At 37.5% G+C, this 12,791-nt stretch overlaps 1 protein-coding gene across 1 annotated transcript in view; it reads left to right on the top strand.

Annotated features, from left to right (window-relative positions):
• The window catches only part of HSDL2 (hydroxysteroid dehydrogenase like 2), a 32,933-nt gene extending 27,892 nt beyond the window's left edge, over positions 1 to 5,041 (top strand). The window contains exons 10-11 of the mRNA XM_063294963.1: positions 62 to 190; positions 4,060 to 5,041. Coding sequence (XP_063151033.1) covers positions 62 to 190; positions 4,060 to 4,172 — 242 coding nt within the window. The 3' untranslated portion in view covers positions 4,173 to 5,041. The remainder of the gene's footprint in view (positions 1 to 61; positions 191 to 4,059) is intronic.
• The last annotated feature ends 7,750 nt before the right edge of the window (positions 5,042 to 12,791 follow it).

Genomic DNA, 12,791 nt, shown 5'->3' with positions numbered 1-12,791 from the left:
TAAATGAAAGAAACATGCAACTAATTTATCTGGTATACATTAATGGTTACTCCTGTTTTAGGTGAAGAAGGAGGAACATGGTACATTGATCTTAAGAACAAAAGCGGCAGTGCAGGAAGTGGTGAGCCACCTGGAAAGGTTGATGTGATTATGAGCATGTCTGGTAGTGACTTTGTAAAAATGTTTTCAGGTAGGTGTGTTGGAAATGTTCATCCCTGTTTAATCAGATTTTTCTTCAATTCTTCATTTGGGTTATTGCCTCTTGAAATGGATATTACTTTTAGAGAGAGCTGCACAGTGGGAATGGTGTTGAATTTTGTGTTCAGTCAATGGAGATAGTCTGAAGTAATACTGGCTGGTACTAAACTCAACTTTTGGTTTCTATCCAAAACCTATGCTAGCATTTTGTACCGTTTGTTCCACCAAGCCTGACTTTTGTTCTTCTGCAGATAACAATATACAGGCATTTCAAATTGGGATTAAAGGGGGAAAAAAAAACACTCCAAAACCCACAATAGTGCTCTATTTACTCAAAACTGACACCAACGTATCTTTTACCAATGTACTACTTTCTTTAAAAAAATTAATTTTATTAGAGATCACATATACAGATAAAACTAATACAAACTATATAAAAGAAAAAAGTGCAAGGGAAAAAGAGAAAAGGAAAAAGAAAAGAAAGAAGTAGCTTCCCCCTTTGTCCCAGCAAGTATACACAATTTTAACAACTTATCACCATCTCTTAAAATAGAACAAATCAACTCTTCATCCCATATCTCACCTCCTCCTCTATAAACAAATCTTTAAAAGCTTCTCCTCTATCTTGATCAGCAAAAGTCCATTAAGGATCACCAGAAATAACAAGATATCTGTTAAAAACTTAATCTAATAAACTCATCAAAGTTCCTTCCTTTTACATATATATCCCATTTTCTATTTTTCAAATAAATCCCCCAAACCTTATCATTCAAATCTAGTCTATAAACAACCAATAGAAGTTTACAGAGATAACAGTGTAACTGTTTTAACCTTGATCAGGTAAATTTTAAATGCAGTCAATAACCTCTCTCTCATATAGCTCTTATTTATAAACAAAACAGATCCAGTTTGGTCTAGTGGTTAAGGTGCTGGGCTAGAAACCAGGAGACTGAGAGTTCTAGTCCGACCTTAGGCCTGAAAGCCGGCTGGGTGACCTTGGGCCAGTCACTCTCTCTCAGCCCAACTCACCTCACAGGGTTGCTCTTGTGGGGAAAATAGGAGAAGGAAGGTGTATTAGGTATGTTCGCTGCTTTGAGTTATTTATAAAAATAATAGAGGTGGGATAAAAAATAAATAAATAAAACCTTAAAATATCATCATCCAGTCCTGGTTAAAAAAATCCATTAAAAATTGCCAGAAATAGCAACCTAGCTATTTTAACCTTGGTCAAATAAACCAACATTATATTCCTTTCCCTTACTCTCAACAATCTTGATCTTTTTGTTGTTTATTCATTGAGTCGCTTCCGACTCTTCGTGACTTCATGGACCAGCCCACGCCAGAGCTTCCTGTCGGTCGTCAACACCCCCAGCTCCCCCAGGGACGAGTCCGTCACCTCTAGAATATCATCCATCCACCTTGCCCTTGGTCGGCCCCTCTTCCTTTTGCCCTCCACTCTCCCTAGCATCAGCATCTTCTCCAGGGTGTCCTGTCTTCTCATTATGTGGCCAAAGGATTTCAGTTTTGCCTTTAATATCATTCCCTCAAGTGAGCAGTCTGGCTTTATTTCCTGGAGGATGGACTGGTTTGATCTTCTTGCAGTCCAAGGCACTCTCAGAATTCTCCTCCAACACCACAGTTCCAAAGCATCTATCTTCCTTCTCTCAGCCTTCCTTATGGTCCAGCTCTTGCAGCCATATGTTACTACGGGGAACACCATTGCTTTAACTACGCAGACCTTTCTTGATCTTTAGTCCCTTCAAATAATATCCAAATTCTTGAATTTTTTTCATTTTCTCTTTGTGTCTTCTCACAAAGTCTCTGGCAACATTAACAGATCTCTCTTGTAAATCCAATATAGAAAAGTTATCCAAGTCATTCTTCTGGTCTATTATTTGTACATCCTTTTTAATTATTAAAACATCAGCCAGTTTTGTTGTATACTCAGTATTTCATCTTTTTCCATATCCTTCTTGTAGCCTGTCATTTTCAAGTCCACATTTGAATCAATTTCAGTTTTGTCCAGTAAAATATGTTTTTCTGACATAGCATCATTTAATCTACAAATAATAGCAGAAATCTTTAAAACTAGTTTCTGTGCCCATTTTTCCAAAATACCTCTTGATACATCCATTATTTTACTTCCTTCTGGTGCCCTCTAGTGTCCAAATGTCAAAGTCTCATCATTTATTTTCCTTTCCAACGCAAAAACATAAATAGTTTCCCACAGGAAGGATTCTTATATTTAATTTCCAAATTCTATCAAATCCATCTGGACCTTTAGTCCATTTCCTATACTTGGGAGGAAGCCTACTTCAGTTTCTGAGTAAGCCTTCTAGAGGAGAGAAGTGGCCCCTGTTGACTCTGGAGGAGGGGGTTCGCCTCAGCCTTCATCCTTGACATGCTGTTTTCCTATTCCAACGGCCTTGACTTGATGACTGAAACCATCCTCTTCTCAAGGTACTCTGCCACCACAAAAATCTACCTGCTAACCTCTCAGACCTTTCAAAGATGGTGCAAGAGAAGCATATAGAGGAAAAATGAGCAAGATTCTAGAACTCTTGAGGGTCCTTCAGCCTGGAAGGGAGAGCAGCAAATTACAGAGGGAAGCAGTTGCACTGGTTTCTGTCCTTTTGAATTGTAAGGGGGTGCCCAACACCAAGTCAATCACAACTTCAGAGATCCCTCCTTCTCTTATCAGCAATGAAACACTTCCCTATTTGGGATCTAATTCTAGCCCATCAGTTTCTGACAGCACCATTTGAATCTATTGTAACAGTCTAACCTGGAATATTGTGTTTCTGATGGTACTAATCTCAGTGTGGAGGGTAAAGGAACTTTCAGTGAAAAGAGTTTTGGGCATCTTCCATCAAGGCAGGGTGGCCTTAAGGGTGGATCCCTGCCCAGTTCTCAAGGTGGGTTCAAGCTTTCAGAGTTCATAAGAAATTATATTACTGGATTTGTACTCAGTTTTGGCATAGGTTTTGGATAGTTAACACAATTGTGTTAAATTGTAAGGTGGTTTGTTTGATTTTTGTTTAGCATCAGCAAACCCAGCCAACTGTAGTTTATGCAGTAAATCACAGTTAAATTCTGGCTTAGCAGGATATGCAAATCAGATTACTGTAATTTTGCTTGACTAAATATGGTTAAAGTTTTATGTAATTTGGAACACAAACTGAGTGTTCTTGTTTCAGAGCCTTTTCATGGGATAGTAGAGGGGATAGCTACTGTGTACATCCCCTGTCCTCTTCATGTGTTATTTGCCTGAGATGTTAGAACTGTGATTTTAATAAAAAAAGCAATTACGAGCATGTTGATCCTTTCAGGGAGGCAGAGAACATCAATCCATAGTTTAGTGATATCTTTATTAAAAGCAATTAAAATGACACAGAAAGGTTGACTTTTCAAGCTTTCAAGATCTTTAGAGGTCAACATTAGGCAAGATATTACCAAAAATAGAGGAAAGGGAAGAAAAAAGAAACTTTAAAAATTAGGGCAGAGGTTTAACTGTGACCAGCAGGCTTAATGGCCTAGTATTTAGAGTTTCTTGCTTCTTGCTTGTTTTTTTTGGTAACATCTTGCTTGATGAATTCTTCTGGAGAACTTGAAAGCCCGTATATCCTTTTATGTCATTTTGATAGTATCACGACGATACGGATTTTGGCTATTTTTAAAAATGAAATTAGTAAACAACAGTTTATAGAATCCCACATTACATCATTGTTGTTTAAAGTAAGGAGGTGTACTTACTGAAAAACTGATCAGATGCTATTATTATTCAATTTAATAGAAGGATTCAGGGAGGGAGGGATTCCAAACATTTATGATGTCTTAAAGTATTTTATCCTTTTTTTTCAGGCAAACTAAAGCCAACTATGGCTTTTATGTCTGGAAAGCTGACAATCAGGGGTGATGTGGCCTTGGCAATCAGATTGGAAAAACTGATGGGTCAGTTCAATGCAAAACTTTGAAAATAAACGGCGGAATTTGGTGTCACACTGAACTTTCAATAAATACGTAATGCTTTGCTGTTGAAGACAATAATGTCTGTTATTTAGCATATTTTGATTTAATGCATAATTTCCCAGTTAGATTATATTTGCACAATAACTGGACCGTTCCTAACCTGATTTGCTTGGAATTAAAGACGATTGATTAAAGCATATATTTGCTTTGAAGTGATCACGGTGGGGCACACCTGATAAGAATTAATGGATCATCAACTTGCATAAAACACTGATTTGTTTTAATCAGGCAATGAGTATTTCTATTTTAGAATAGACAATATTACCATTTTGTTTTGTTTTTTTCTGAGATTTCTGTTTTTCTAAATCTGAGAAGCTATAAGCAAGAACTTTAATACTATGCAGGAAAAATCAGTTGTTTGTTTTGGTGATTTTTAAAAAACTTGATGGAAGTGCAAATTTTTGTAAACCAGTGGATAAATTCTGGCAATTTCTGTTTTTTCCACATTATTAATGCTTTGGAAGCACAGGTGTCGTATAGAAATTTTCTCATAGGTTTCAATAATTAAATGTAAAATCTTTGGCATTTTGTTAAGTTTTAACTCTCTGGAACCAATCTCAAGTACTCAGAGATTAACAATCAAAAGATTTCTATGTCCTTATCAGATTGCCTCATATACTATTTTAGAATAATACCTTTTTAAATATACTGGCTGCTATGAACACTTGATTCCTGTAACTGTAACTATAGAACTAGTTGAAATAAAACATGGTTATGTGTGTATGCCTGGTTAACTGCAGGGCTTATATATCATGCATGATTTGTTTCTAAACACTTCACCAATAAACTGAAGCTGCAGAATGAGGAAATGATACTGAAAGATCCTAGGATTTTTTTTCTCAATATAAATGAAATATCTCACATGGTATTTATAGCCTAAAGTAAGAACATACAAGAAGCCTGGTTTCAGCAGGAACAGAAAAGTAGACATACTGTATGTGCAGTAGGTAAAGGTTTTCTTCTGGCACAATCCTTGTGTTATTCTCTCAAGGTAAACTTGATGGATAAGGTGACTTTTCAGTTATAACTGAGTAGAGGAAACCAGTTGTGCCCCGGCATTTTGGACAATATTGACTTAGTGCAGTATATTCATTTGAACCAGAAATTAGCAGAATGTTGGTTATGAATCATTTCTCTCCACCTTCCACATTCAAACATTTTCATCAGCCAACCCCCACTGCAAAGGCCTGTGGGCCAGAAATTCTCTATTGCTTGATAGAGCAAAGTGATTGTGCTTGGCCTTTGAAATGCCACGGCATTACCCTGCTTGTAATGTTGCAGCTTGATAGAATTGGAGAAGAGATAATGAGATTTTTTCCTTCCGTAGTTCAATTTATTTGAAAAGCTAGTAACAGAAAGCATAGATGGAACAATAATTAGCTGTGGAAATACAGGTTGAGATTCCATTTGTAAATATATTTACTAAGTGATATGCTTGTTGAATACAGACTTCTGAGAAAGCATGTGTACATAGTTAGACTTAGACGCCATTGGGCATTGTGTAGTTTCCCCATGTTTGTAAATGTGTGTTTGTATTCACCTGGACTCCGGTTTCCAATCAAAGTCAGCAGTTTGGAAGCACATCTTAATCTTTTCACCTCTACTAATTTTCAGTTCTCAACTGGAGGAGCATCTTGAAGATGAAAAGCTAGAAGAATGCACTTCCTTCCTTTCCCTCCCCACCCAATCAAGATACTACATTACTGAAGGGAGCAAACTTTAAATGTTGGGTCAGCTATCCACGTGATCGATGCTTTGTTTCATTTAAACAATAAGTTCCCTGATTCACTAAGTCAATGTTTCTCAACCTTGGCAACCTTAAGATGTGTGGACTTCAACTGGCTGGGGAATTCTGGGAGTTGAAGTCCACACATCTTAAAGATGCCATGGTTGAGAAACACTGCACTAAGTGGCAAAGCTCTTCTCCTTCAGATTGTAAGTGGAAACCTATGAAGGAATTCTTAAATAGAAAAAACAAGATTCCTTTAAGAGAAAGCAAGGTAAATTCTAGAAAATTAATGAGGAAAATGCCACCTTTATAGATTCCCTTCGTTTGAAAAAAGAATACAATTCCAGCTGCTGAGGGTGTAGATGGTGCTTCAGTAAATACATTCAGAATATTCAGGATTCTACTAATTTGCATGGAGATGTTTCCTACCAGGACAATGTATGAAAATCTGACAAATTCCATCTAATGTACAACCAGTGATTAAATTACAGTAGGTTACAAGATTTCTTGGCTGCCTCATCCAACTGCTTGATTTTTACATGATTTAGTTAAAATGGAAGGAGAGAATGACAGCTGTGGATTTCATTAAAAGCCTCTTGATTTTTTCCTTATACTTCAAGCACTAATACAGCCCAAATCTTACAACTTTATCAGCTTATTCTGCTGTTCATGTGGTATTGCCTTTTCAATTTGTCTTCATGAAAAACAATACACGAAAATGAAAACTTGGTAAGCTCTTGCCCCTCCCACTTTTTCTTGGAACTGTGGATTTTAATTGGTAGATTAATATACCAGTCAATTAAGCTCTAGTGGATTAGATTGGTAGAGTCCATTTTAATTAATGTACATTTTGGTTGATGTGATTTTGGGTTAGACAGTGACTCTTACGATTTATTACAACTATAGGCTTTGAAAAGGGGGAACCTTAAATGCCTTTGCCCTAAGACTTCCTGCAGTGTTTCAGAGACGCAAATGTTGAGGTTCTTTAGTAATCTATGCTGTAATTATATGTAACCAATCTCTTTATAACAGTGATGACCAATAGTGCAACCCTGCTCGTGTCTGCTCAGAAAGCAGTCCTAGTTAGATCAGTGGGCTTAATCTGAGGAAAGAAGCTGTAGGTTCTTAAGTGTGGGCCTAACAATAAGTCCCAAAACATTCAAATAGTTACAAGTCTGAATAGACTCGGATAGGATTATATCTGAAAAATTCAACTTATGGAGACTTTTAAGGAAGGCCAATTTTTGTGACTTCAGATATATTGCATTGTTAATTTTATTGTCCTGCTTCAGGTTTCAGTGGCACATGCACACACAGTTTCTCAGGAGATTATCAGTTTTACTTCTAAGCTGAAAAATTCACAGTGAAGCAAAGGAATGTAAATGAAGCCAAGGCATGCCTGCAAGGTTTGCTTTGAGAACATGAGCACACTGAAGACTCATCCAGAGTCAGTCCAAGGTTTCAGAGCTGGGTCAAGCTTGTCAGCCCATCCAAAGGTCAGAGAGCCAAGAGTAGAATCCACACACAAAAGTCACATGTGAGCTGGGGGTCAGACGTTGTTTCCTGGAAAGAGAGCCTGTCTCAGAGTTGCTTGTTAAATAAAGCTGCAGCCAGCTATCAGGAATCAGATTGCTTGCTCCTTTGCTTGGTAAGTAGCCTAATAGATCTCTGTCTACTGTCTTTTCTACTCGTCTGGTGTGGAGACTGGGAGACCTTACATCATCCTCACCTGACAGGTCCAGCTGCTCAGGTGGTGCCTGTGATTGAAATGCCTCATGTGATGTCTGGCTTTGGCCTTCCTGACATTCCACAGGCTCAGCTGAAGCAGCTTCAGACTCAGAATCTGAGTTCAGAGTCTGGGCCATGACATTTATACAAGTATAAATGCGAAGAAGGCTATGTAAGAAGAATGTCTGGTGCAATTTCCTGTAGGTAGACACCTAAGATTGTGCTGTTAATAGCCTAAGATGTCACATAATACACCTTTGAAGCATATGTGGCTAGAGAAGAAGGGTGTTGACCTTTCTTCATTCTGGGATGGAGGCTGAATTAATCAATTGCAATAATACCAAGTATACCAGATTTCTCTGTTCTAATACAGTTTGTGGTTGGGTTCATACATCACAATAAGCCTTAATATGCTTCATTTGATATTGGCTTTTTCATATTGGTTTACAGTGTTGTGTAAAGTCTTTTTTGTGTAATACAAAGAATTTGTAATAATTCGTATTTTGCTAGTTCAGGTGTTTCAAATTATTTTAGGACAGTGCTGTTATGCAGGGGCTAAGGTTGAATGATGAACTACTGATTTTCTGGTCACATCTGACCTCTGCCATGAATTCTTTGATATTTCTCTGTCTCAGTTTCCTCATCTCTAATACAAAAAATTATAATATTGATCTATATTTCAGGTTTATTGACATTTTAACATGTGAAGTATTCTGAAAACTTGAAAGTCTGTACAAAAAATCAGGAATTTTTAAAGGATGGAATAAGCAATAGAGATACTTCTCTGAAAGAGACTTTGTTTCCCTGTGATTGATCTTTCTATAGAACCGCTTTCCGCAAACTTTGGTCTGGGAATTATAAAAGACCATCTTGATGGTACCAGGATGAGAGTGATACAGAGATTGCCCTTAATTTCTATAGGGTTTCACTGAAACTCATGGTTGGCCTGCATACCATTTGAACTGGTTGTACCGGTATGCTCCAATTTTTTTTTGCAACATGTAAGAATTTATTTATTACATTTGTATAGCCACCCATCTGACGTAGTGACTCTGGGCAGCGTACATAATAAAACAGTCCAAATACATAAAAACCATGAAAAAGCAACCAATTTAAATTAAGATTTTTAAAAAGATAATAAATGAAACAAGATATTGGTGTAGAAAAGATTAGATGAAGATAAGGGATTCCAGTCTGCAGGCCACTGCTTGTTTTTTACATTTATTCTTCTTTGTATATACCAGTATCTTATATTGCCCCTGTAACTCTGTCCTTGCAAAAGGTGGCAAAATAAACTGAAGTAATACTCCACTGAGGAATTATCTGATCTCAAAATAGTAGCAGTGTGTCCATGAACAAGCCTTTTAAAATTTGTACATCTGATGTTTATGTAATCAAAATGCTTGTGTTTGCCAGACTGATGGGCACTTATTTAAAGAGACACATGTGGAATGTGTATGTTTACAATCTCCCTCCTCCCCCAGGTTTTCTTTATGATTCTTTTGGAATCTCTTAGCTTCCATGAAATTGCAAGATAAAATTCAGCCTGGATGTGAGGTTGTGTATATTTTGTTCTCAGCTGGATTTATGTGGTCCCACCCTCACCCTATTTCATACGCACTTGGTAACAAAAGCAAACAGCGCATACCAGTGGGAATTTCGATCAGGGCAGTGGTGAACAGCAGTGAAAGAAAGAAAAAGGAAAAGAAATAATTATACCTCCTGCAAACAGTATAGATGGGATTGCTTCTTTTTTGGTTTCCAATCCAATGTATAGGTCAGTGTTTCTCAACCTTGGGAACTTTAAGACATGTAGACATCAACTCCTGGAATTCCCCAGACAGCATGTCCACATGTATCAAAGGTGCCAAGGTTGAGAAACACTGGTGTATGTGCACAGAGCTTCTGTTAGGAAGAGCTTTTAGATCCTAACCCCCATCTCTATTTTCTTCACAATTGAATGTTAGACCTTGCTATTTATGAGGGTAATGTTCTAGCTGTCAACAATGGATAACAAGACAGTAAGCGTATGGGAATTTAGGTTAGGTTCTGAAGTGCCAGAAAATGACTGAAAAATAATCAAAAATACAAGAAAAAGCGAGAGCTGTGAGACCATGAGTTCTAGCCCTGCTTTGGGCATGAGGCCAGCTGGGTGACCTTGGCCAGTCAGGCTCTCTCAGCCCCAGGAAGGAGGCAGCGGCAAACCACTTCCCAAAACCTTGCCAAGAAAACTGCAGGGACTTGTCCATGCAGTCACCAGGAATCAACATGCAAAGGCACTATCTATCTATCTATCTATTACAAGGAAAAGCAGCAGTATGTGCTATGCAGTATCTTGGTCACCCACTGTACCTTCTTCCCCTTCCATTTTATTTTAAATAAATATTCAATATTGTTTTTATTGCAAGTAAAGAAAATAATTTTCTTCAGTCTCTGGCCTGCAACAAAATGGAAAGAAATAATAAGAAAGCACCATTGGGGTTCGCACCACTCCGACTTTCTCCATTGTTTGGCCTGTGGCAAAATCAAAATCAGGCAGAAGGAACAAGCCAGCACTGAAGTTTCTTCACTCCACTGGATGACTCAGCTGTGTTAAGTTAAACTACTGCATGCTTGCAAAGTAGCTGATAGAAGGTGCTCTTAAGGATTGCAGAGCAGCCTTCAGCTGTCATTTGAATGTGAAGCTACACTCAGATAGGAAGTTAAGTTCACTATGTTTGCTGAGGCAATCCCCAACGTTCCCTTTGTGGTGAAGGGCTGGGGAAGTATCTTTTTCTTTCTATCTCTATGTTTTGCTCTCATGTACAGTAAGTAGTTGAGATGGGAGTCTCAGAAGGCCCCAGTAGTGCAAGGAAATGTTTTGGGTTTTTTTTTAATGTTCAGGTTGTAAATCAGCCTTTCTCAACTGGTGTTCTCAGAGGTTACAAGGGGTTCCACAAGAGATCATGACTGAAAAAAACCCCAACAATGTGTTTTGATGTTTGACATACCATGAATTGTAGATACAATAATTTTTAAGCAGAGGTTCCCTGAGAGTTGAAAATTACTTCAAGGGTAAAAAGTTTGAGAAAGGCTGGTGCAGAGCTTAGACACTAAGAGTATTACATGGACGTGGGGTCTATCAATATTATTTTCTTAAGGATTTTAAAAAACTGTTGATGTTTTTATGGTAGACAACCTCAATCTGAGCCCTTGTGGGTGCTTTGGGCTACAATCCTGCCAGAATTTAACCCTTTAAAGTTACCTGAACCTGATTGCCATTTCACCTCTTGTGGCCATTGCATGGGAGGGAGGACATCTGGCAGGAAAGTGGTGCTTTTTCTTTCTCACAGTTGTTTTATTTGTTAACTACTCACTGAAGCACTAGAGAAACCACATGAATTAGTTTTCTATAATGACTTGAGTCCTGATCCTGCACGAATAAGCTCCTAACTGTTCAAAGCTAAGAGAAGATGAAAAGCTACAGTAAGTGTAGCTTTCAACGAGGGAAATCTTCTTTAGGTTCCTTGGAGGAGGAAGGAAATTGAAGACATAATCCTCAAAGCAGTATCCTTTATTTTTTTTTAAGTTTAAAAAACTATTTTGAGATGTGGATGATCTTATACCCTTTCTTTTTCTTGTTACCAGTTACATGTGATAAAGTAGATAAACACTACTCACTTTTTACCACACTATTCAGTTTAATGCTTGCAAATTCTTCTGCATTTTATTCTCTTCAGTTGCTTCCCATCAGCCTTAAGGAAGAATAATGCATTTCCTTGGAGAGATCTCTGCATAAACTCATTGCTAACACCAGGTGTCACTGCTAACTCATTCCGGTTATTTGTTAATTTGGACCATTGGAAAAGACTGTGTTTATATCCTAGTGAGTTATGAGTGAGAAGAATTCTGAAATTGTCAGTCACACTTGTCCATATGACTAAGTGGGCAGTTACAACCTTTGTGGGTATGATGTGTACTCATAATGACATACCTTTTATTAGAAAACACATCGCTTCTAGGGAAAATCCAAAAGAGAATATGAAAGTAAACTATGACAAAGGGATGAAAGAAATCTGCCGTCCCTGTCTCCACCCGTGTACCTATCCAACCAGCTTACTGTCTGTAAAGATTAATCGCTATAAACAATTTATAACCTGACCATGAATTCCAAAGGAACATTAACTCTTCATTGGTGATCATGCTATACTATGTTGGCAAATACAGAAAAATGCAGCCATAGGCATCCACCAGGGGAGGAACAGTGGCAAGTGAAGAAACATGCAGCATAATGTCGCTGTGCAAATTTTGTCATTTTTGTGTCATTAATAAATTGTGGTGGTGTTATTTTGATTAGTAGTAGAAGCCTATGAGTGCAGTCCAGTATTTCACAGATAGAAAAAGAGAAGGTAACTTATTCTTTTCCTGCCAAGCGCTATTGCCTCAAACTGCTCCCTGTTTACACTTTATTGAAAGTTTTCTTCTCCTGGTTAATTTGTTTACTTTGTTATCCTTTGTTCTGAACTGATTTAAAGGCAAAAAGAATGTGTTGTTCTTTTGGCTAAATATATATTAGAACAGCCTTCCCCAGCCTTATACCTTTTATATATGTTGGGTGACAACACAGTTTCTAGAAAGCAGGAAAAAATAGGAAGGGATAATTACTTCTGACAGAGAATAAATTTCCCATTCCATTCCATTGTTCTGTAAGTACATGGTGCCCTGCATGAATTCAAGTGTAACTAGAAAAAAAGATCTGAAATTGAACAGTTAGCTCTAGCTTTCTACTCTTTCAGTTCAATAATATTTTTTCTTTTATCTATGTGCATTGATAAAACCTTGCAGAAAAGTATATTGGCTGGCTTGATGCTTGCATCAAGGTTAATTTTAGAGATTTAAAAAGATGCACATTAAAACGGGGAACAGAAAAAGGTGGCAAATTCATGCTACAATTCTAGAATGCCGCTTTGAACAGTATTCATACTGGGATTTTTTAAACAACATTATCAAGTTTTTTTTTCCTGTGTGCTGTTTTATCAGTGCTTGGGTATACAAGTTGCTAATGTAGACTTTTTATTAATTATTACATATATGTCCCATTTTTCCTTTAATGAATTCAGAGGAGATA

Source organism: Candoia aspera, chromosome 2 (genome assembly GCF_035149785.1).
Source record: "Candoia aspera isolate rCanAsp1 chromosome 2, rCanAsp1.hap2, whole genome shotgun sequence".
In the NCBI taxonomy this organism is placed as follows: domain Eukaryota; kingdom Metazoa; phylum Chordata; class Lepidosauria; order Squamata; family Boidae; genus Candoia; species Candoia aspera.
The sequence above is the reverse complement of the archived record's forward strand: the minus strand, read 5'-3'. Positions and strand labels throughout refer to the sequence as shown.